General features: G+C 41.2%; 1 protein-coding gene across 1 annotated transcript in view; it reads right to left on the bottom strand.

Annotated features, from left to right (window-relative positions):
- The window catches only part of LOC307263048 (beta-1,4-galactosyltransferase 3-like), a 57,571-nt gene that overhangs the window by 12,927 nt on the left and 18,493 nt on the right, over positions 1-26,151 (bottom strand). Inside the window, exons 3-5 of the mRNA XM_080044069.1 lie at positions 13,136-13,195; positions 10,383-10,525; positions 5,624-6,018 (exon numbers count right to left, since the gene is read on the bottom strand). Of these exons, the coding sequence (XP_079900195.1) occupies positions 5,624-6,018; positions 10,383-10,525; positions 13,136-13,195 (598 nt within the window). The remainder of the gene's footprint in view (positions 1-5,623; positions 6,019-10,382; positions 10,526-13,135; positions 13,196-26,151) is intronic.

Below are 26,151 nucleotides of genomic sequence, written 5' to 3'. Positions count from 1 at the left end.
TAGCACGCGCGATGTGTGCTTTTGCATGGTCATAACTGCGCGAAAGGCCGTGATCTGCAGTAAATAAATGTGCACATGTGTCTCCAAGCGTTTCTCTATCAGCTGCTCTGTGTATGCAGCTTTGTGCGCGCGATTGTACAGCAGTGTAAGTGTATGGTCCATTATTTGTATTTAGTGTGTCTGCATAATATTGCACCAGTAGAACTTTGCTTTGTATTGTCTGCATGTTTGCACAAAATGTGTACCTTCACATAGCAAACAAAATTGCACAATTGTAAAGTCAGTGTCTGTAGTTTTTTTGTATTCAAATAAGCAGTTTATTTCTGTACTGTGCATTGGCATCTTTGAGCAAAATACAGCCAAAATTTTCGCGCTGCGCCGCGCCTCCCATGACCCCGGACAGTGACCCCTTGACAAACACATTTTGGGGGGGGGAAAACACTGTAGTGTAAGGTGTTGCACTTAGAGTTGCCTACATTTATTTCTATGTTTTTTGATAAGCTGTTGCACTCTTAGTAAACCTAGGCCTGCCTGTATTTTGACAAGCTGTTGCACTTAGAGTACATTTATTTCTATGTATTTTGATAAGCTGTTGAAGAGTTAACCTATTGTGTTTTCCTGAACTGATAAGATTGTTAAACACTTGAACAACAGGCAGCCTATGTTAATCAAATAGGGATTATTTTTGATAAGCTGGTGAACTCTATTTGATAAAATAAAGACAATATATGCACTCCTATATCGTTGTAGTGTTTTACAGTATATGTAGCTATTGATGTGATGCTCATCAATTTTAGGCATTTTTTTCCGGCCCCTCATTTTGGATAATTTCCACCAACCGGCCCCCATTCAAAACTTATTGAATAGCCCTGGTGATGTGGATAGAGCGCGTACCATATTGGCTCCGGCCTTCGTTGCAGTGGTCGCGGGTTCAAATCCGACTCATGGACCTGTACTGCAGGTCATCCCCCTCTCTCTCTGTCTCCCCATTTCAACTCTGTACTGTCTAATAAAGCTTGAAAATGACAAAAAATATCTTTAAAAAAATTAAAAGATGTCAGAATGTGTTTGCCTGATATGTGATGTGTCTGGATCACTTCTGTCAGACATGTTAACACACGCAGAACAAACATGTTCTCAGTCAACTCACAGCGCTGTCTGTTTAACACCTGTCTGTCAAACCTGTTAAATACAAACAGTCACAACCACAGCAACTATTTTAAGAGGATGTGTGTGTGTGTGTGTGTGTGCGCGCGCGCGTGCGTGTGTGTGTGTGTTTGTGTAATGAATCCGCCATTTTCAGAGTGTTTTAAAGGATCATTTTCAGGCTTTGTAAATCACAATGCGTCTGCTAAATAAACTTTGTGCATCTACTCCTTCCAATATGTTGCATAATCATTAAAGTAAACGTACTAAATAGACAGAGCTTGTTATTTTACACTGTTAGTAGATCAGCTTGCAGGTTTGTACATGTTTTTACACACAGATTTCTCAACCTAAATTAGGCCTTATAGGTGTGTAATGAGGCAAGTATGTTGGTTTGAGTCCAAATGCCTCAGTAACACAGACACAGACACACACACACACACACACACACACACACACACACACACACACACACACACACACACACACACACACACACACACACACACACACACACACACACACACACACACACACACACACACACACACACACACACACACACACACACACACACACACACACCAAAATGTCCTTCTGGATCAATAAAGTATCCATCTATCTACCCATAATGTGTAATTTCACTTATTTAGGGTGTAACAGGCTGTGTCTGTGTGTGTCTCAGGCATGGGCGTAAAATTGCGTATGGACGGTGTGGACGTGTCCATACCAATATTCAAATGTGCTAAAATTGTCCACACCAATAGAACGATATGACAACGACGGGAAAGGGTTAATGCGTTCCCTCTTTATAGTCCCGCCTTATGTATTTTGTGATTGGCTTTGCCTCCTGTTGGTTGTCGTGGGTTGTGTTTCGGTTAGCGGTGATTGGTTGCTTAATTTGAGAGCGGTAAAACAGCTTCTGCTGTCATCTCGGAATTAGTCTGGCATGACCACTTCCGCCAGCGTCTATTCGCTTGTGGCGGCAAGCTACGCAGCCCTGACGCAGCCCCCTCCTTTTCCGGTTGCTGGCTTTCCCCTATTGTGATCCCCCTCAAATTCGGAAACAATTCGCTCACAGTCAACCCGTGTGCTTATGTGCAGCGCTCTCTCTCACACACACACACACACACACACACACACACACACACACACACATACAGGGTGTGAGAAGTCACATTACTGTAGACAGAAATAAAGTGTGGCGATACTTCGGGATAATAATATTGGCGGCGGCGGTCCGGGACGCAGCCTAGATTAGCCTAGCCTAGCTGTCCAACTTCATTGTACAACTACCCCCGGGCAGAAATACCCTCATAAACTCTGGAAAATGAAGCGTGGGGGTTTGAATTGAGCACCGGACCTTATAACCAGCTAGATTAAGATCCGCCGTTCCCTTTCTTTGGTGAATTAGGGACTAAGCAGCGGTGTTTTAGCGACGGGGAAAGATTCCAACGGCTTCCACTATCACCTAGCAACTCTTTCGGCTACTTGCTGCAGTTGGTGTAGCGCTCACAACGTCAAAACCCTGTTCTGCCTGTAAACAGACGGACTACGGCTCTGACTACAGCGATAGGAGGTGGTGACATAAGTTCTCGAATGCTAAAAATTCTACTCGACCGCCGTAGCCGTCCTCTCAACCGCCGATGATAATGTTACCAGAGATAACACTACGTGGCTAGTTAACTCCGGTTAAGTTATCCCGTGAGCTCCTCGGGGGCTAAAGTGTATGGTGTCTTGACATGCTGGTTAGAAAGCAACACACTATGTATATTCCTTTTGTCTTTAATAGTTTTTGTGTGGCGTTTGCGGGTTTAGCCATTTCTCTGACAGTCTCTGGACGTGAAGACGTTCCATCAAAATAAGTCCCCCCCCGGCACTATTTTGCAGGACACCGCTGCTGCTTCCCGGGGTTAGCCCCGCCCTAGATGATTGTGATTGGTTTAAACAAATACAAACAGGCTAGCCCAGTTTCCCCCGGTTTCCCCACCCGAATAGACGGCTCTAAACAGAGTGCTTCCAGACCATACTACGTGCTGTAGTTTGGTCTGGCTTTGCGAGACTATCTCGGAATCAATCAGCTCAGCTGCTGCGCTATGAATGCGGCTGAAGCTGAAGTTTGATGTCAACTGAGGAAGAATGTCGGGGTAAAAAAGGAAAGGAGAAGACATTCGGAACTATTTTCACCAAACAACGACGCAGATTCTTCAAGTCGAACCATCGTTTTTTTTTTTTTTTCAGTCAGTGTACATTATAATAAAAGAGAAAATAAGAGCAAAACACTGACGTTATCATGCCAGGGCAATAGGTGGCGGTAATGTGTCACGTCACGTCAAACGCCATAGAAGAAGAGTGGTCAAAGCTAAAGAGGAAATGGCAAAACAAAAAGCAGATGTACGTTTACGCTGTGCAAATTGTGCACCATATATGCCTATTGATTCTGCTCTGCTATGTGCTGTAGTAAAGATAGGTCGCCTTGGAAACAATTAAGCCCCCGTAGACCGCGAGCATCTTGTCTTTTTTACTCGCGCGAATCACCATTCTCATCGGCTCTGTGTTGTTTCTCTCTCACCGGCTCGCCGAGGCTCGGGCACGCTCGCGCTTCAGCTGCGCTCCAACTCCCCGGTTCACTCGTTAACTGAAATTCCGAGCAGGCCCGGATTAAGAGGAAAGAGTACACTAGGCATACTGCATTTTTTCGGGCCCCCTCCAAACGGATACTTCACGATTTGGTGAAAAAACTACATACATTTGAACTGCCACAAGAGTATTATGCTCATTCATTTGTTTAAGAGTTGTGCTTTGTAAACGGGAGTAAAGAGAAACGTAACCGTGTATGCAAGTTCACGTCTGTTCGTGAGCTCACTGCAGGAGCATTTCTGTAAGGTGCGTGCAGAGTCCAGTGTGGGAGCAATTTTTCAAACTGAATGAAAAGCAGTGCAGTGCTTTATTCAGCATAAAGTTAAAACGCTCGTGCAAGCCTGATCTAAACACAAAAGCCTTGCGCGTGCGAAGCAGCGATTCACCTGGTAAAACCTGGCGTGGAACTCTGTGGTGGGTAATGGCGAAATTCACAGTGAGACATCGCCGGTGTGAGCTGCCGCACAGAAAAACTCTGGTTTGACGGCTAAAATAATAACCGGGGAGCAGAGCCGGCCAAAGCCTTTATAAGGCCCTAAGCCGAATTTGATTAGGGCCCCCCTCTCCAATGTTATCATGGGCAAATTATTGACTATTGTTAAATGTCATTCACACACCCTTAGTGAAAATAGTAGCCAGCCAAGATCCTGACTTTCCTAGGGGGGTCCGGGGGTATGCCCCCCCGGGAGATTTTTTTACCTTTTTAAAGTGAAATGCATGAATTTGGTGCACTTTGAGAGGGAAATTAAGAGGCTAAATCTGAGGAATTTTGTGTGAACAAATAATTTGGAGATACTGGCTCGAATGAAGTAGAATTAAAAGCAATTGAAGAAAGATATATGGATTTTCCATAAAAATATGAATATAGAAAAAATATAATTCAGTATCCTCTGCGATGGGCTTGGTGCTCTTTTTCTTTTACGGGACATATTTTTCTGTAATATAATGAATGCATTTAAATGCAGTGAGAGGAACGAAGCAGAAGAACTCTCTTGTCCAGCTATCTTTTTTTCCACAGATGAGGCTGAAATAGGCTATAGACTATACACAGTGCATGGGCAACTGAGGGCAGCCCAATTTCCAATTTTTTTAAATAAACGCAATACCGAGTGATAAGTTAACCTTGGATGAACTGATTCAATTATTAGGCTTTTAACTATCCAGACCAAAACATTGTATTCCTTTTTTTGTATGATAACTTACATTTGCATAATATGATGTTGATATCAAACACAGATACTAAAAAAAAAAAAAAAAAAAAATCTCACTGGGCCCCCTAGTGGAAATGGGCCCTAGGCACGTGCCTAGAATGCCTATGCCTAGATCCGGCCCTGATTCCGAGTCGGGGACAGCCCTACTGTGAAACATAAGCAGCCAAGGATGTATGAATATAATAATTTTTTTTGTGCAAAACGATTGATAGCCGCTCAACTCTTGACTAAACTGTATAGATACATGATAAAACTGGTTTGGTTAATAAACTAGTGAGCGGTTGGATGCTGGGTCTGGGGCGACGGCGTTTCACCAAATTGTGTGACGTTTCGCCAAAATGTGTCCCCACCAATATGAACATCAAAGTTACGCCATTGGTCTCAGGTGTTAGGTTTCTGTCTGCAGTTTTTAAAGGAATCTGCTGACAGAGCAAACACTGAGTGACCCCATCACACACAGGTAAACAAACACACACACATATGTACACACAGTAACTCACTCACTCACACACACACACACACACACACACACACACACACACACACACAACTGGATGTCAGAATGTGTTTCTGGATCAATAAATAATCTATCCTTCTACCTCTAATGTGTAATTTCACTTGTTAACGGTTTTAAAGGCTGCATCTCTACCCAGCAGAGGTGATGTTTCCGGGCATGCCTCCAGCGTGTGGTTTGGTCTAGCCTGGTCATGTGTAAGGCCCAGTAGCCCCTCTGTAGTGTATTTCTCCCCGGGCTGAGTGGTGTTGTTCTGGAGGCTCAGACGGACCCTGCTGGGGTGGGAGCTCTGGTTCTGGTTCTGATTGGACTGCTGGCTGCTCTGCTGGGTCTGGTTCTGATGGTTCTGGATGGACTGCTGGCTCTGGGTGAAGGCAAAGCGCAGGTCTAGAGACGTGACGTAGAAGAACACGCTGACCAAGATGTGAAGGAAGCACAGCAGCGCCACCAGCTTACAGGTCCTGTGCAGCATGTTGAACCAGGCCGAAGAGTTCCCCGGCACCATGGCTGGAGAGAGACCAGAGAGAAGAATACGTTAGTGGAATAAGGGGAGACTGTAGCCCAGTGTGTAGGGCGGAGTGAGACCATGAAAATGTTAATGGAACTATGCAGGAGAAAAAACATTTTAGTTTTGTAAAAACAATAATAATAAAAAAAATACTCAAATGAAATAATGTTAAAATTAAACATTAAAAATAAAAAATAAATGTCAAAGAAATTTACATTATCAAATCACTAGGAAGAAGAAAAAAGTTCAAAATAAATAAATAAAAATATATATATATGTATAGGGGAGAACCCTGAGCCACCCCCTGTATCTAGGCAACGGAAAACATTTGTGGTCATGTGAGATATATGTTTTCAAGCCCCTCTCATTTCCCCATGGCCCTGAAAGAGAGGACCTCATGGTGCTGTGGTAAGCATGTTTTTTTCACCAAAATAGGTATTTTGCATGTAAAAGTAAATGTTCTTGCTGTCAACTTAATCAACTGTTGTGCCAAAGCAAATGTATTCACGTAGAAAAACTTTTATCAAACGTGTTGATGAACTACCAACATATGAAACCATGTGATGCTGATAACTGAAGATTAGCCTGAAATGCTAAGAGAGGTAGTTTTTTCTCAAATTGTGGTGGTGGGGGAAAGTGAGCCAAACGCTGTGGGGGAAAGTGAGCTACTGTCTCACTTTCCCCCACCATGAGGCACAAGTTAAGTTTAGTCTTAAACATATTTTAATGTAATATATTACATAACATGTGTTTTATTTTAATGTCATACACATTGTAGAAAAGCCATCATGCCAAGGAAATACTCCAGGAAGACGACCTGGGGCAACCACACGGAAAGAGCACCTTCTCATCTTTCCCTGTAACCTTCAGGGCTGGAATGTAGAGTAGGCTGATGTTATAATCCAGTTGGGTCTTCTCCTGTGTTCTGAGTCCCAGGCTGTTCTCGCTGGTTCTGATTTCCCTATGCTTTGACCCCAAGACACTAGCTGGCTCTAAGGGTCCTGTGTTCTGACCCCCAGACTGTGTTCTAATCTAACTGGTTCTATCTTTCATTTGAATCTTATTAAAACCTTTTGAATTATAATATGTTGTATTTGATTTTGTTCAGAGTTACTTTCAAGTGTTTAGAAAATTAGCTTTGCTTAATTGACCAAACCCCATCATTCTTTTACTAGTCCGACATTAGTTCTGGGATGTGTGGCTAGCTTTCAGGATTCTAACTGTTACAATATGTGTTGTTATGGTAGTTTCAGAGTGGAAAAAGTAAGTGGATCAGTTTACCCAAATTCTGCTAATGCCCATTTCTAGGAAACATCCTGAATTAATGGGAAATATGTACATTTGAGTGATAAATAATTTTAGCTCCGTTAGAGGGGAGCAAATGTAAAAAGTGGCTCAGATTACCCCGTTCTCCCCTATATTGTTTCAAAAATGTTCAAACAAAATAATGAAAAAATAAATAATTTATAAAATTTAATAAAAATGTAAATAAAAAAAATCACATTATTAACCAAATCACTTGGAGCAAGGTGGTCGTACAGCTTTTTAAGAGGGAAATTCAAGCACTGACATGGAAGGCATGTGTAATTCTTTTTTAATTAAAATATTTGTTGAAAATAAATAATAAAACATTTCGAGGATTTTGTGTGAAGACTATACCGTATTTTATTGACTTCCTTAATATACAGTCATATGAAAAAGTTTGGGAACCCCTCTCAGCCGGCATTATAATTGACTCTGCTTTCACAAAAAAAAAGATAAAAGTGGTATGTTTTTAATTTACCAGGAACAGCTAACTACTGGGATGTTTTCCAAACAAAGATTTTTTGAAAAGCAGTATTTGGTTGTATGAAATAAAATTAAATGTGAAAAACTGGCTCTGCAAAAATATAGGAACCCTTGTGGTTTTGTTGATTGTAATGCCTGTAACAGTATGTTAAACTGATGACTTTAAACACAAAATTGGTTGGATTATGTTGTTAAGCCTTGAACCTCATAGCACTGTCTGTTTAATCATGAGAAAAGGTATTTTAGGTGCCTAAATGCAAGTTGCACTTCTCTTTGACTCTCTGCTGAAGTGAGACAGAATGGGATCATCAAAGCAGCTCCCAAAAGATCTGAAAAACAAAGATTATTCATTGTCATGGTTTAGGGGAAGGCTACAAGAAGCTTTCCCAAAGGTTTCAATGGTCAATTTTGACTGTAGGGAACGTTGTCAGGAAATGGAAGGACACAGGCACAGTGGCAGTTAAACCCAGGCATGGCAGACCAAGAAAAAAACAGGAGCGGCATAGGTGGAGGATTGTGAAAATGGTTGCACACAACCCAACGATCCCCTCCAAAGACCTGCAAGAACATCTGGCTGCAGATTGTGTATCTGTACATCGTTCAACAATTCAGCACAATTTGCACCAAAACATCTGTATGGCCGGGTGATGAGAAGGAAGCCCTTTCTGCGCCCACGCCACAGATACAGATACAGTTGCTTGGAGTATGCAAAAGCTCATTTAGACAAGCCAGATTCATATTGGAAGAAAATGCTTTGGACTGATGAGACAAAAATTAAGTTATTTGGTCTTTATAAAAAGCGCTTTGCATGGCGAAAGAAGAAAACTGCATTCCAAGAAAAACACCTGCTACCTACAATCAAATGTGGTCATGCTGTGGGGCTTTGTGGCTACTTCAGGGACTGGGGCCCTGGTTAAAGTGGATAGTCGGATGAATTCAACCCAGTTTCAACAGATTATTCAGGATAATGTTCAAGCATCAGTCACAAAGTTGAAGTTGCGCAGGGGTTGGATATTCCAACAAGACAATGACCCTTAACACAGTTCAAATTCCTGCAGAGGGAAAAGTACAATGTTCTGATATGGCCTTTGCAGTCCAATGACTTGAATATCATCGAAAATCTATGGGATGATTTGAAGCGGGCTTTCCATGCTCGGCAGCCATCACATTTAACTGAACTGGATTGCTTTAGTATGTAAGAATGTTCAAAATACCTACATCCAGGATCCAGACACTCATCACAGGCTACTGAAGGTGTCTAGAGGCTGTTATTTTTGCAAAAGGAGGCTCAACCAAGTACTGATGTCATTTTTCTTTTGGGGTGCCCAAATTTATGCACCAGTCAAATTTTGTTATGATGCCTATTGCATATTTTCTATTATTCCAATAAACAAAATGACACTGCTGAATTGCTTCTGTTTCTCTAAGGTATGTCATATATGAAAAGGAATTTGCTTCTTTGAAATCCCAGCTAATGATGAACAAAAATCCCCAAAATTAGAAGGGGGTCCCAAACTTTTTCATATGACTGTAAGTCAGTCCCGTCAATATGGAGAAAATTCTTCATTTTCCAGTAATGTGTTCAGATGCGTATGTTAAACTTTTTTTTTTCAGACATATCAAAAACAATACAAAACAAAATGTAAAGCATAAAAATACAATAAACAAAATGTATGTTTAAATGACTTCACAAAAAGAAAAAAAAGAAAAAAAATTATCTGTATTGATGTGATATGCCTGAAAAGGAGCAGGAAGAAGAATACACTTATTTAATCTTACCCCTTTTCCATAGTAAAAAAAATAAAAATATTTATTATATTCGCTTCTTGTATTCCATATAATCTCTATACAATCTGTACAATTGGCGATACTATATTTGACATTTACGATCTATACATACATACAACTTAATATACTATGATTACTTTGAAGACAAGATTTGGCAATGTTACATTAAAAACCCCAAAAATCTAGATTTTGAATAAAGCCAGAGTTAAAATCTTTATTTCATTTAAACATTATTGTCCAAAGTTTTTAATTTCAAGATTTTGGATCCAGCCTTTTTTTCATTTTATAAAACAAAAAATACTATATACACACGTCTTAAAAATAAACTTTCAGCTTGTTTTAAGAAGAAAATGAAGGTTTTTATTTATCAGACAACAAACAACATATGAATCCTTCTGTAATAACCTTCAGAATAGAGCTAAGAATGATTATTGAAAGTTTAGTTGATGTAAATGTTTTAAAAGTTGCGATTTTTGGTTCAGAGTATTGGAAAAATAAACTAATGTTGAGATAATGTCCGTTAAAGATGGTTGTATAGGAGAAATATACAGAAGCAAACAGACAAGGTTTTGTCAAATAAACACCTAAATGTACGTAGTCAATACTAGTACATACATACATAATACTAGTATGAATGAGGTGGACATGTTATGGAAGATAAAAAATATGTTTTTGCCTTCGGTGTCTCGGCTAAAATACTAATTTAAATATTTCTTATGTCTTTTTTTTAAGAACGTGTAAAGCCTTGTGTATGAATTAAATGTGTTATAATAGAAAATAAACTTACTTAGCCTAGAGAAGGAGAGGAGAAGAATATCTCCGCTGGGTAAAAACTTTGCTTGTACTGGCGGCAGGGTCTCATGGTTCTCCGTTACCCGCTTGTTAGCTGCTGTTCTCGGGCTCCATCTTGGTTGAAGACCGCGGAAGAGCCTGGAGGTTTCAAAGTCAAACTTCGGGTGAAAAAAAAATCTAAAAACAGCCCTAAAATGAGGAATTACAGTTTTTGCCGAATGCTTATACACATGTTGCAGACTTTGGCCCACGGTGTCAAAACTTAACACACAGGCCGAATAGGACAAAGCACATGGAGATAAACTTCTAACTGATACGGCAAAATTAAACTCTTGAAACAAAACAAAACCTAACAATCCCATTTCAAAACTGTTTTTAGCATCAAAACAATACACACATGCACCTTGGAATTACCATTTCCTAGCAGCAACAACACACAGATGGGCTTTATGCAAAACACAGATGTATTCAGTACTTTGGATGGTTTTTAACTTTAAAAGTCTTATACAGATATTTTTTGTGAAAGATTGATTCACTACAGTTGATCTAGACATATGAAAACAAAATGTAAGATTTACAGATTTTTAATTTTATTTTGCCATTTCAGGTTTTTGCAAAAGTAAAAAAAAAAACTCAAAGACACACAATAAATGGTACCACTACTGTAGAATGTTTTACAAAACATATTGTAGGGGAATGATTGGAAGACATTTAGGCTATGGATCCTGTCTCCTGTTGGCATCTGGCCACATCACCTCATCCACGTCACAGGCAATCTCCTCCCTTGCCAAGTAACGGGGGAAATATCACCTTGCATGCCGTATCTAACCTCTTGAAGAATTCTTTGGAAAGATTAATCCACTATATTTTCATTTAGACACATGAAAAAATGTAGAAAAGCTTCTGAAAAAAAGTTTATATTGCAATTTCATGGTTTTGGCCAACAAAAAAAATTAATAAACACAACGAATAGATAGGATCGCAGTTCAACAAGAAATGCAATGTCTCTCTATGAACTCTGAAACAAAAAAGAAATAAGTGTTGTATGGAATGGGGTGGGTGGATTATGAATCCTTTTATGGATACCGCCTCACGTTTGCGTCTGGCCATATCGCCTCATCAACATCACATGTAATGTCATCCTTTGAGAAGCAAAAGCGAAAATATTCCTGATATCCAGTCTAAATGTATTACAGTAATTATGAAGCTACTGTGTAGTTGGGCTGGACTCTCTGCCCAGGCTCCTATATTGTTAGGCCATGATCTATAACATGGTCCACTATAGTGACTGTGTCTCCGTCTGTTGCCTTCTTTGTCCTCGTCCTCCTGCCTACTACTACTACTGCCTGTCTACTCTTGTCCTCTTCCCCCGACTCTTACTGTCTCACAAAGAAGCTGAGCTCACCTGAAGTGTATTTGTAATGTTAAGGCTCACGCTGATTGGTATTCAATTAGCTTTATTTTTTATTTTTCATGTGTGTGAGTCTGTGTGCTTTTCCAATTTTAGTTGTATTTTGTATTTTAAATAGATGTGTTTTCCCAATTATTGCAGGAGATTTCATTTTTGAACAATGTGTCTTGTGTAAAAAACAGTGTGTAGTGTTTTGCAAGAAGTGTGTTGGAGAATTTCAAACACAGTGCAAATCACATATTGTGTTTGTAGGGTTGGTGCTTGTGTTTAGGGCATGGTCACACACGTTAGAGGTTGTGATGCTTTGGGCATAGCAACCACTATTAGTGTACAAGCATTAGGCAAAAACTGTAAAGCCCCGTTTACATCCACTGAAGTCCACGGGAGAGTCTGGAAGTTAATCTTGTAGTTTCTGTTCAAATTACAGTTTTTTACGATTGCGCGAACACTAAAATCAAAAGTAGGCTATTACACAATTATCAAAACCTTTAACTCAAGAAGCAAACCACTGGCCCATATGGGCACCACTAAGCACAAAGTCAGCCTCACACTTTTTGCAAAACAATATACAGAGTGATTTGCAAAACACTAAACACACTTAAATACATTCTGAGTCAGACTGAACCCAATGTCTTCTATTTGCCCATTTAAAGGTATTTCAGCTGGTAATATACACTGGATAGGATATAATCTATTTAATGTGATGCTCATGACTGTTAACTACTCATTTTAAGGCATATAAAACATGTCAGTATCAAGATAGGGCTTGAGATCAATTTCTGGCAGCAAGAAAACGACTGAAATATCTTATATTTGACCATAGGCTTGAGATCATTTTCTAGCAGCAGGAAAACGACTCCAATGTGTCATATTTCCGCTTTAAAACGTATTACAGCTGTTAAAAGAGACTGGATTTGTTATTATCTACCCCAATATAGCCCACATGAATGTTATAATGTCAGTTTGAAGCAGACATCTCCTTCACTACAAGATTCGGCTTCAGATCAATTTCTGGCAGGTGCAAAACGACTGAGATGTCTTATATTTGCTCATTTAAAGGTGTTTTGATACTCATGAATGTTATCAACTCATTTTGAGTAGAAAAAAACGAGTCAGACTAGCTAGATTTGCACTGGATTCAAAAGAAAAATCTACAAGCTGGTCAAATGTCTCAGAAAATACACGTTTTATTTTATTAAAAAGCCACACAGAAATAATTTCAATTACAGTGGTTTGAAAACAAAAAGCAGGATAATTGACTCACGGTAGCCTACACATAAACAAATCAGAAACCAATAGCCTATCCCTAATGCCTTAATCACGTTATTTTATTTCACCTCGCACAGAGAGCCACCAAAAACGGGGTCGATCCCCGTCCAACGTTGATGTCTGGTCGCCTTAAAAGACATATATGTGTTAATACAGCGGACAATAATCCTGTAGTGCTATTGAGTAGTGTGACTGATCAGAAGTTGCTGCCGCACACACGTTTCGAGGCGATATAGCCCAGTTTAAACAGGCTGCGCGCGCTCCCGCGGCTGAAATCACTTTATGGCGGGCGATCACTTTTTGGCACCACACCGGCCCAGTCATGGCACTGGGTTAAAATATAATTTTACCTATTGGTGCATTAAAAATCATATTATTAGTCCGCAGTTAAGTTACTGCTAATGGAAACTGACCATTTCCTACAGCTTCAGTTTCACATTAAAAGCATCTAACTGGCGTAACGTGAGATGACTTTTATTTTGAAGCAGAACTTAGGGCCTCCTAGCCCTGCTGCGTGTCTCTCTCTAGCAGCATGTCGGACTACGAGGTGAAAGATAGCTTGTAATTCTGCGCTCATACCAAAGGCTTTATGAAAGTTAGTGACAGCCCCCAGTCATATAGGCTATGTTCAACGACGCTGAAGTTGGCAGCTGATTCGCAGCAGCCGATTCGGCAGTTAAGGAAAAGTTAAGGGATTCTTAAGGAGCAGCGGAGCGACTGATTCTCCGTTGTTTAACCTCCTAAATCGCCGCGGTAAAGCCACATTAATTAGTCTAGATTATCTAAGAGAGTCTAACCATTCTTTAAAAACAGTTTAAAATTGATGTAACCTTTATTAAGTTTGTTTAAAAGAAAGAGAGGGGAGATTTCACTGCTTTTTTTTTGCATCTGGACCACATTAGAACTGGTCCTGATTGAAAACCACTGCACCTAGACTCTTCAAATCTGGACTAGAATATCACAGAGAGGCTATACATTATAGAAAACATAGTTTCTGATTTGTGAAACTTTTTTTCTATTTGTGAAAATGCAAAGAATGCACATTTCAATGGTTTTTTGGGGTCCAGACCACATTAGAACTGGTCCTGATTGAAAACCACTGCACCTAGACTCTTCAAATCTGGAATAGAATATCATAGAGAGGCTATACATTATAGAAAACATAGTTTCTGATTTGTGAAACTTTTTTTCTATTTGTGAAAATGCAAAGAATGCACATTTTAATGGTTTTTAGGGGTCAATGCCGAATTAGAACTGGTCCTGATTGAAAACCACTGCACCTAGACTCTTCAAATCTGGACTAGAATATCACAGAGAGGCTATAGATTATGGAAAATTTAGTTTCTGATTTGTGAAACTTTTATTCTATTTGTGAAAATGCAAAGAATGCACATTTTAATTGTTTTTAGGGGTCTAGGCCGGATTAGAATTGGTCCTGATTGAAAACCACTGCACCTAGACTCTTCAAATCTGGACTAGATTATCACAGTGAGGCTATAGATTATAGAAAACCTAGTTTTCGATTTGTGAAACTTTTTTTCTATTTGTGAAAATGAAATAAGGCACATATCAACGCTTTTTTGGGGTCTAGACCGCATTAGAACTGGTCCTGATTGAAAACCACTGCACCTAGACTCTTCAAATCTGGACTAGAATATCACAGAGAGGCTATACATTATGGAAAACATAGTTTCTGATTTGTGAAACTTTTATTCTATTTGGGTAAATGCAAAGAATGCACATTTTAATGTTTTTTTGGGGTCCAGACCGCATTAGAACTGGTCCTGATTGAAAACCACTGCACCTAGACTCTTCAAATCTGGACTAGAATATCATAGTGAGGCTATACATTATAGAAAACATAGTTTCTGATTTGTGAAACTTTTTTTCTATTTGTGAAAATACAATAAAGATACATTTCAAGGTTTTTTTGGGGTCCAGACTGCATTAGAACTGGTCCTGATTGAAAACCACTGCACCTAGACTCTTCAAATCTGGACTAGAATATCACAGAGAGGCTATACATTATAGAAAACATAGTTTTTGATTTGTGAAACTTTTTCTCTATTTGTGAAGATGAAATAAAGGCACATGTCAACGCTTTTTTGGGGTCTAGACCGCATTAGAACTGGTCCTGATTGAAAACCACTGCACCCAGACTCTTCAAATCTGGACTAGAATATCACAGAGAGGCTATACATTATGGAAAACATAGTTTCTGATTTGTGAAACTTTTATTCTATTTGTGAAAATGCAAAGAATGCACATTTTAATGTTTTTTTGGGGTCCAGACTGCATTAGAACTGGTCCTGATTGAAAACCACTGCACCTAGACTCTTCAAATCTCGACTAGATTATCATAGTGAGGCTATACATTATAGAAAACATAGTTTCTGATTTGTGAAACTTTTTTTCTATTTGTGAAAATACAATAAATATACATTTCAAGGTTTTTTTGGGGTCCAGACTGCATTAGAACTGTTCCTGATTGAAAACCACTGCACCTAGACTCTTCAAATCTGTACTAGAATATCACAGTGAGGCTATAGATTATAGAAAACATAGTTTCTGATTTGTGAAACTTTTTTTCTATTTGTGAAAATACAAAGAATGCACATGTTAATGGTTTTTAGGGGTCTAGGCCGCGTTAGAACTGGTCCTGATTGAAAACCACTGCATCTAGACTCTTCAAATCTAGATGCTGATGTCTTTATATTTGTTTTTTTTTGTTTTGTTTTTTAAAGATATTTTTTGGGCATTTTTATGCTTTATTGACAGTGTAGAGACAGAGTTGAAATGGGGCAGGGAGGGGAGTGACATGCAGAGAACGGTTGGTTACGTTGTAACCCAGGTTCTCTGAGTGGAGAGACTATCTCTCCACCTTACATAGTTGACGTGGATACTCTTTAAGACACATCACTTGTGGCGGCCACGCATGATTGGCCAGCCGTGGAGACCACGCATGATTGGCCAGCCGTGGCTATATAAGCTACACGCATGCGTGGCCTCTTCGGTTTGAACCTTGATTGGAACGCGTTTCTGAGCGGCATCTTGGCTGGAGAGATAGTCTCTCCACTCAGAGAACCTGAGTTACAACGTAACCAACCGTTCTCTATCGTGTCAAGACTATCTCTCCACCCTACATATTTCATATGTATGGGGACTTCTGTAAGGCACACCGCGAGGAAACCAAGCAGACCCAGCTGCTCCTGCGGGAGCCTAAATAAATAAAGGCAGTTGAGTTCGAATGACACGTCACCACCACCAGAGTGTTCACCCATGTGCCCAGTATAAAGGAACTATTTACAATTATACATTATGTACACACCCATCACCAAGGCGCCAGACGCTACCAAGGCTAAGCTGGCCCTGCAAGACCCTAAAGCCAGCCATGAATGGGTAGATGGCCTAGCCCAAACGCGCACCGTCCTGCTGCATTGAGCCCAGCACTCGCTGCGAGAATGGGGTGCTGGCTGCCACATTCATGCAGTAGAACCGGATAAAAGTTGACAGGGTCGACCAAGAGGCCGCCGTACAAATCTCAGATAGAGGGGCCCCTCGCCATAGGGCCCATGACGTAGCAATGCCCCGTGTGGAGTGAGCCCGCACCCCTACTGGGGTCGGCTTGGTTGCCCTCTCATATGCCTGCTGGATACCATCCACAACCCAGTGGGCAAGCCTGGCCTTGGAGACTGGCTGTCCAAGACGGTTAGGCTTGTAACAGACAAAGAGCTGGCCCGTTGTCCTATGGCCACGTGTCCGATGCAGATACACTGTTAGGGCCCTGACTGGGCACAGTAGTGACCGCCTACTCCACCCTGCTTCACCTTCCTGAGGAGGGTGGAAAGGGTGCAGCTCAATAGATCGACCGGCGTGGGACTCAGACCAGACTTGAGGGTGGAATGCAGGGTTTGGGCGCAGCACCACCCCGGCACCACCTGGCAAGAAGCGGCAGCAGTCCTCATGCACTGAAAGAGCATGCAGCTCTTCCATTCTCTTAGCAGACACAATTGCGAGCAAAAACGCAGTCTTGAGAGAAAGCCATTGTAGCCTAGTTCTATCCAGGGGCTCGAATGGCTCATTCTGCAAGGCCGACAGCACCACCTCCAAATCCCATGGGGGGACAGCTGGCCTTCTGCGATGTGGAGTAACCCTACGAGCGCCTCTAAGAAACTGAGCAATAAGGTTGCAACAGCCTTCTGCCAGCTTCCGAGGTCCAACACGGGCTGCCTTTATGGCTGACATTATTCCCCTCAATGTCAAGGGAGATTTTCCCACCTCCAACATTTCCTGGAGGAACTGGAGAATGTCATGGGCCGTGCAGGCGAGGGGATCCACCTGTCTCGAATTGCACTATGATTGAAACCCTCCCCAACGATAAGCGTATGCCGCCCTCGTTGATGGAGCCCGGGCTCCTTGTAGAGTGCTAACCACCAGGGTTTTTCCTGGCTCAGAATGGGCCTTTGGGGGGGTCAGTATGCGGACCAACTTTTTTTGGGGTTCGCGACTATGTGCAACAGTAAAGGCAAAACGTTATTGTATTTTAAGAGGGGTGTGGGGTTGGGAGAGGGCAGTTTCTGTCCAGCTACAGAGCATTTAGGTTAGCCTGTCAATCACTGTGTTACCATGGAGCTTACTGACTGATAACATCACAATAAAGAACCTGTAGATATGAAGTCAAAATACTAATAATGACTGTTTCTAATTGATCTAAACCATGGAAATTGCAAGAAGGAAGGGCTGCTCGATTATGAAAAAATCATAATCATGATTATTTTGATTGACATTGTGTAATCACGATTATTAAAGACAGTTAATCATTGATTTAAGAACATCATGCATTTATTTAACTTTTTTTATTTTTATTTTTTTGTGGTTTTACGATTTTACATATATGGACAAAAAAAAACAAGTAGACACATACAATACCCACACAACCACCACCCCCCTCCCCCTCCCCCTCCCCCTCCCCCTCCCTCACATAAACAGGCAAGAAAGACACACAACAAAAATAAAGAACAAACAAACAAGACAAAATAATCAAGAAAACAAGCTACAAATACATAAAAAACAAAAGCAAAAACAAAACTGGGGCAAATCTCACATGGCACCCGGCAGGGTAAGTGGCACCAAGAGGGCAGACACCTCAGTCCATTTATTTAACTTTTAACAAGGTTGTTTCTATTTACACCATGACTTTGGACTTTAAACATAGGCCTAATTGAACTGAAAACAATGAACATAGAAATAGGCTAAATAAGTTAAACATATTTTTAATAATTGAATAAAACAAATATGTCAAATTAAAAATAACCCGTTGCAAATGGTGTTGATAGGGGACGTATTTTGCTAACAGGGATGTGAGGGCATCATTTATTTATATCTCAAGGAGCTGGCTGGATATTGTACAGTGTTGACTGTTGTGATCAGGGCCGCCCATAAGGGGTAGAAAGTGGGAAAGCTTTCTCGGGCCCAACCCTTGGGTGGCCCATGGTCTTCAGAGGCCAAGAACCTAACTGAGCCTAAAATTATTTTTAACAGAAATATTCACTATAACCATTTAAAACTTGCACAACCATAACGACAAAACAAACATTTAAAATATTGTAACTTGGGTAAAATGCCAATATCTACTCCTCTGCTACCCTCCACTTTATGTCCGTCCTGTGTGCACGGCACGCTGAAAAAAAGTCACTAACACCAATTTTAAAAAGCCTGGCTCAGAGCCATTAGCTGTTTATATTTACGATTTTGACATTTCGGGGAACAGGCTAGGCGGGGCACTGGCTCTGAGAGACAAATATTAACGTGGTTAGTATAAACATAAACAAACATTCGCCAAGTATTCGCTAGAGATTAGCTATGCCTTTTAAACATCATAACATGATGTACTCCCCCACTCTTACCCAGGGCAGGTGGACTGGGTACCACAAAACTGAGCTGAGGGGGAATGGAGGCTTATAATTTGACCCCTTATACAGTATATGCCTTGTTGGCTTCCCACCTAGTTGTAGTAATGTGTTAATCACAAAATACATATCAATTTGTTCTCCCAGGAATTGTAGAATCTTTCAGCGCAGCATCCATTTAATTTGAACTCTCAAAATAATCTAGTCTTGAAGAGTTTTTTTAAGTTTGAGTTACAGTAAAATTATTTCTTTGATGAATTCAGGTGTCTCCATATCAGATAAATGGAGTTCTTTAATACAATTATGCATTAATTTCCTTTACTTGTTGTGCCATATGGTCACAAAATTTGGTTTTGATATATTGTTGTACAGTTGTGTCTGGATTATTTTACCTGAGTCGTCCTGCTACTTGTGTCTGGGTGTTATTCTATGAATTGTGAAAAGTATTTGGACCCCTCAAGTAAAACAGAAAACATTCTTATAAAGTTGACAAGGTAATTACTTTGTTGTTTAGTCTACAAACAGGTTTAAATGTCTTAACGTAAATTTTTGAGATAAAGAATTTCCCTTAGGGGACAATAAGGTCCAAAGTCTTTGATCTATGTCTTCAGGTTGACACCAGCAGCCAGGTACAATTTGAAAAATGTTCCATGAGTTTCATGTCACATACTGAACATACTGCATAGACAACCAGACCCAGGTGTCACACCATAAGGATGTCTGACCAGTTCTTTACTGCACCTCAGGGGCGGCCCGCAGCATAGGCAATATCTGTAATAGTGTCCTTTGTTGTTGCCTGCTCCTGTGATAAACCTAGTGAATACTCAAGAAAACCAATGTTATTTTGTAAAAATCAGTTGAATATTAAGCAATTGCGTGAGTTTTAGGGTATTAAAATAAATTGGTAAGTAAGTCAGAAATGTGCTACTATTTTTAAAAACATATACAGTATAATAATCACAAAAGAAAGAGTCCTTTTTCTCACTTGAGCTCCTGCTCCCCAAACTCTCGCTGCACGTCCCTAGTTGATAAGATAGCTAGTCTATCTACAAATACATGTATGTGTTTATTTAGGGATGAGCGCACACACACACACACACACACACATTAATACAAGTAAAGTATGAGTTAGGGGGGCCCATTGACAGGAGGTTTTCAGGGGCCCAGGCATTTGTGTCGGCGGGCCTGGTTGTGGTGGCAGGAGTCAAGGAGCTTTAAACTCCTGTGTTTTTTTGTTCCTTTATTGCTTGGTCATAGACCACTTTGATTCGACTAAAAGTGAATTAACAAATTGGTCAGGATGTTTTAAGGCGCAGACATGGTCGCATATGCATTTTTTTTTCTTTCTCTCGCGGTCGCATAGGCCTATACAGGGGCGTAGCACCAAATTCTGGGCCCCTATACAAAAAGTCCTGATGTGCCCCCTGAAAAGCGGTCTTACAATACACATGGCTCTCTGAGCCAGACAACTCCACAATATTTCATCTGATGAATGACCAAATCGTTACTTTTACCGGTGTTTACCCCAGAACATGTCTTAGTTAAGGTGGTCACTGGCCAGGTTCACAGGAGGTGCGGCGCCGAGCTCAAAGATGCCAATGTGCACTATAGAAATTAACAACTGTTTATTTGAATACAGTTGTGCAATTCTGTTTGCTATGTGCAGGTATAATTTTACAGACAGTACAAAACACAATTAAAGAAAACTTCTACTGTTTTGGTGCAATACTATGCAGACACACTAAATACAAATAATAGACCACTTGTGTAGGCACATCAAGTGCAAATTCAACTTTTTAAAGTTCCTTTATGGATGGGGGGCTGTGATTATTGTGGACAATAGGCCTACTGTGATGCGATAGCCTATAATTCATTAATGGTTATTATTAGCCTACTTGCTTGATTTCTTTTTAAATACAGGTCGTTTTGGAACATGTCTTTCCCAATTTAAAACATAAAAATAAAGCAGCTTTGAAAATTCAGAAAAAAAATCTTGTTGGCCTACACTAGCATGCTGTTCTACAAATAACTCAATAGTTGAAATAATAAATACAATGTGTTTTCCCCTTAAAATGTCTAAATGCATTTCAAAGACAGTAACAGTGTGGCACTTCTTTAAACTTACTGAAACTTGCAGGGGCCATCACTCTCATGTATTCATCAGACTTTTCTTTGCGCTGTCTGAGCTGATAGATAGTTTGTGTTGCCACAGTGATGTGGAGTCTTAAACTGTGCCAGCACTTATTTCTGTACAGCTAAATATCCCCATAGAAACATCGCTGCGTTTATTTTCGTCACCAGTTCAATTCAATGTTGGCTTGCTCCTGCTTACTCTCCCGCATACATGCCTTATGCGCAGGCCCCTGATCTCCTTGCAAGGGTCAGGGGCCTATCACGAGCCAGTCAATTTTTTTTTTTGGAATGGCATTGTTCAGGGCCTTCAAAGATCGGGGCCCCACATTTAGCTTGTTAAAAACAAAAAAAAAAAACATATATTTTTTTTATGGGCCCCCCTCTGCCTTGGGCCCCCCCACGACTGTATCACTTTTCCCCCCAGTCCGTCGGCCCTGGGCCTATATGTCATGTGACTTGAGTGTCCGCGTGTGACATATCTTGCACATTATTTTAGTCTGTTGTGAGTCTGAACTATTTTCCGAAAACACAATTAGTTTTACCTTTCTTCTCGACTTACTGCCGTCCTTCGAAGTTTTTCGAAGGACGGCAGTAAGTTTTTCCCGGCAATGCGCCTCCTACTCTCTGAACCAGCTGAAAGTTAACTATCAGGTGAGGACAGGGCCGAGCGGAGCTCACGGCTGAAAGGGTTCGCTGCATTTAAAAGCCTGCATGCCCCGGTGTGCGGAACAATGACAGTTAAATTACGATTATTTTGTTTTCATGATTGAGGGAGGCCGTAAATGTAATCGAAATTGAAATTGAAGTTATTGACTAGTCCCTCAAAAGGATGACTTAAATTGGGCTGAATTTAGAGAGGTTTTAAATGGCTATATTTATTCTCAAATTTTATCATTTTGGCGCTGGTGATTTTCCTTTGGCGCTGGTTAAATCCTCTTTGGGGGGCGCCGAAAATTTCTCTATGCAGGAAAAACCCTGACCACAGACTGAGCCAACCCCATAGCTAGAAACCCGGCCCTCTCAGGGGCCAGGCCCAAAGCCGGAGACCCTGGGGAAAAGGATGAAAGAGAGTCCCGTGGACCTGGGAGAGGAGGTCCCGCCGACCCGGGAGCTCCCACGGGTGTCCCTGAAGGAGGGGTGCAATCGCTGAGAACCAGATCATCTGGGGCCAGTTGGGGGCCACCAGGATGAGGCTCACCTCTTCCACCTGAACTCTCTGTAGAAGTGTATGATGGAGGGTGAAGGGAGGGAAGGCATACAGGAGGCCTTGTGGCCACTGTTGTGCCATAGCATCCGTGCCCAAGGGAGGATCGCCCCTTTTCATGGAGAAAAAGAGGGGACGGTGAGCTGTCTCCCTCGAGGCGAAGAGATCGGCTGTGGCTGTACCAAAGCACTCCCAGATATCGCTCACGACCTCCGGATGCAGTCTCCATTCCCCGGGGAGGGGTCCCCCTCTGGAGAGCCGATCCGCCGCAAGGTTCACCTGACCCCAGGGTTTTTCCTGGCTCAGAATGGGCCTTTGGGGGGACAGTACGCAGACCAACTTTTTTTGTGTTCGCGACTGTGCAACAGTAAAGGCAAAACGTTATTGTATTTTAAGAGGGTTGTGGGGTTGGGAGAGGGCAGTTTCTGTCCAGCTACAGAGCATTTAGGTTAGCCTGTCAATCGCTGTGTTACCATGGAGCTTACTGACTGATAACATCACAAAATGAATATCAATTTGTTCTTCCAGGAATTGTAGAATCTTTCAGCCCTTCATTTTGAACTCTCAAAAAATAATCTAGTCTTGAAGAGCTTTTTAAAGTTTGAGTTACAGTAAAATGATTTCCTTGATGATTCAGGTGTGTCCATATCAGATAAGTGTAGTTCTTTAATTCAATTATGCATGAATTTCCTTTCCTTTTTTGTGTGCCATATGGTTACAAAAGGTGGTTTTTATATATTGTTGTACAGTTTTGGCATATGGATTATTTTACCTGAGTGGTCCTGCTATTTGTGTCTGGGTTTTATTCTATGAATTGTGAAATGTCTTTGGCCCCCTCAGGTAAAACAGAAAACAGGTGTTCATTTTGTTGTTCTTCTTCATTCTTATAAAGTAAACAGGGTTATTACTCTGTTGTTTTCCAAACAGGTTTAAATATGTCTTAACGTACATTTTTGTGTTAAAGAATTTCCCTTTGGGGACAATGACACCTAAAGTGTTTGACCTATGTCTTCAGGTTGACACCAGCAGCCAGGTACGATTTGAAAAATGTTCCATGACTTTCATGTCACATACTGAACATACTGCATAGACCAAGCCCAGGTGTCACGACTCACACCATAAGGATGTCTGACCTGTTCTTTACTGCACCTCAGGGGCGGCCCGCGGCATAGGCCATATCTGTAATAGTGTCCTTTGTTGTTGCCTGCTCCTGTGATAAACATAGTGAATACTCAAGAAAACCAATGTTATTTTGTAAAAATCTGTTGAATATTAAGCGATTGTGTGAGTTTTAGGGTATTACAATAAATTGGTAAGTAAGTCAGAAATGTACTACTATTTTAGAAAACATATACAGTATAATAATCACAAAAGAAAGAGTCCTTTTTCTCACTTGAGCTCCTGCTCCCCAAACTCTCGCTGCACGTCCCTGGTTGATAAGATAGTCAGTCTCTCTACAAATACATGTATGTGTTTATTTAGGGATGAGCGCGCACACACACACACACACACACACACACACATTGATACAAGTAAAGTATGAGTAAGGGGGGCCCATTGACTGGAGGTTTTCAGGGGCCCAGCCATTTGTGTCGGCGGGCCTCGTTGTGGTGGCAGGAGTCAAGGAGCTTTAAACTCCTGTGTTTTTTTGTTCCTTTATTGCTTGGTCATAGACCACTTTGATTCGACTTTAAGTGAATTAACAAATTGGTCGGGATGTTTTGAGGTGCAGACATGGTCGCATATGCCTTTTCTCTCTCTCTCTGGCGGTCGCGTATGTCACGTGACTCACGTGTCCGCGTGTGACATATCTTGCACATTATTTTAGTCTGTTGTGAGTCTGAAGTGTTTTCAGACTACACCATTAGTTTTACCTTTCCTCTCGAACAAAGGCTGACTTACTGCTGTCCTCCGAAGTTTTTCAAAACACCCAGCAATGCGCAACATCTCCCTCCTACTCTCTGGACCAGCCGATAGCTAAACTATCATGTGAGGGAGGGGCCGAGCGGAGCGCAAGGCTGAAAGGGTTCGCTGCATTTAACAGCCTGCATGCCCCGGCGTGCGGAACAATGACAGTTTAATTATGATTATTTTGTTTTCATGATTGACGGAAGCCGTAATAGTAATCGAAATTGAAGTTATTGCCTAGTCCCTCAAAAGGATGACTTAAATTGGTCTGAATTTGGAGAGGTTTTAAATGGCTATATTTATTCTCAAATTGTATCATTTTGGCGCTGGTGATTTTCCTTTGGCGCTCGGTAAATCCTCTTTGGGGGGCGCCAAAAATTTCTCTATGCAGGAAAAACCCTGGACCCGGGATGTGCATCGCCCTGAGGGACTTGAATCGTGGATACGCCCACTCCCATATTATCTGAGCCAATCTGCAAAGGCGCGGGGAACCCAGGCCCCCCTGCCTGTTTATGTATGCCGCTGCCGCTGTTCTGTCTGTTCTTACCAGTATATGGCGGTTTTCCAGCTCTGGCAGGAAGTACAAAAGAGCTAAATGGATAGCCTGCAATTCCAACTGATTGATGTGCTGTGTCAACCAGGGTCCGTGCCATTGGCCACTGATGCCTTGACCCTTGTGTACGGCTCCCCAGTCACCACCTGGCGACGCAACACCGGCCCCAGTGCATTGCCCCGTGCTAAATTGGCTGGTTCCTCCCACCAGCGGAGAGCTATGCGCAGTCTGCGTGAAACCAACACTCTGGCATGCAGATCTCTCTGTGGACAAAGACCCAGGCTCAGGAGGCAACGCTGCACTGGGCGCATGTTCAGAAGGGCCATGGACACAATGTGCACCGTGGCTGCCATTAACCCAAAGAGTCGAGGCTGAATCTCCAGGTCACTCTGGCCCCCAAACGAAACTGGGACAAGCACGCCCTGAGGGCGGCCTGTCTCGCCGACGTCAAAAAAAAAAGAGTTCCTGATTTGGCATCCAAACAAATGCCTCTGTCGATTGTGAAGGCTGCAGCCTGCTCTTTCTCTTGTTGAGTCTAGGTGTAGTGGTTTTCAATCAGGACCAGTTCTAATGCAGTCTAGACCCCAAAAAAGCATTGACATGTGCCTTTATTGCATTTTCACAAATAGAAAAAAAGTTTCACAAATCAGAAACTATGTGTTCTATAATCTATAGCATCACTGTGATAATCTAGTCCAGATTTGAAGAGTCTAGGTGCAGTGGTTTTCAATCAGGACCAGTTATAATGTGGCCTAGACCCCTAAAAACCATTAAAATGTTCATTCTTTGCATTTTCACAAATAGAAAAAAAGTTTCACAAATCAGAAACTATGTTTTCTATAATCTATAGCCTCACTGTGATATTCTAGTCCAGATTTGAAGAGTCTTGGTGCAGTGGTTTTCAATCAGGACCAGTTCTAATGCGGTCTGGACCCTAAAAAAGCTTTGACATGTGCCTTTATTGCATTTTCACAGATAGGGTAAAAGTTTCACAAATCAGAAACTATGTTTTCTATAATGTATAGCCTCACTGTGATATTCTAGTCCAGATTTGAAGAGTCTAGGTAAAGTGGTTTTCAATCAGGACCAGTTCTAATGCGGCCTAGACCCCTAAAAACAATTAAAATGTGCATTCTTTGCATTTTCACAAATAGAATAAAAGTTTCACAAATCAGAAACTAAGTTTTCTAGAATGTATAGCCTCTCTGTGATATTCTAGTCCAGATTTGAAGAGTCTACGTGCAGTGGTTTTCAATCAGGACCAGTTCTAATGCGGTCTGGACCCCAAAAAAAACTTGAAATGTATCTTTATTGCATTTTCACAAATAGAAAAAAAGTTTCACAAATCAGAAACTATGTTTTCCATAATGTATAGCC

The sequence above is a fragment of the Ammodytes marinus genome (genome assembly GCF_949987685.1).
Source record: "Ammodytes marinus genome assembly, chromosome: 16".
NCBI classification, from domain to species: domain Eukaryota; kingdom Metazoa; phylum Chordata; class Actinopteri; order Uranoscopiformes; family Ammodytidae; genus Ammodytes; species Ammodytes marinus.
Note: the sequence above shows the minus strand (reverse complement) of the source record. Positions and strands in the feature narration are given on the sequence as shown.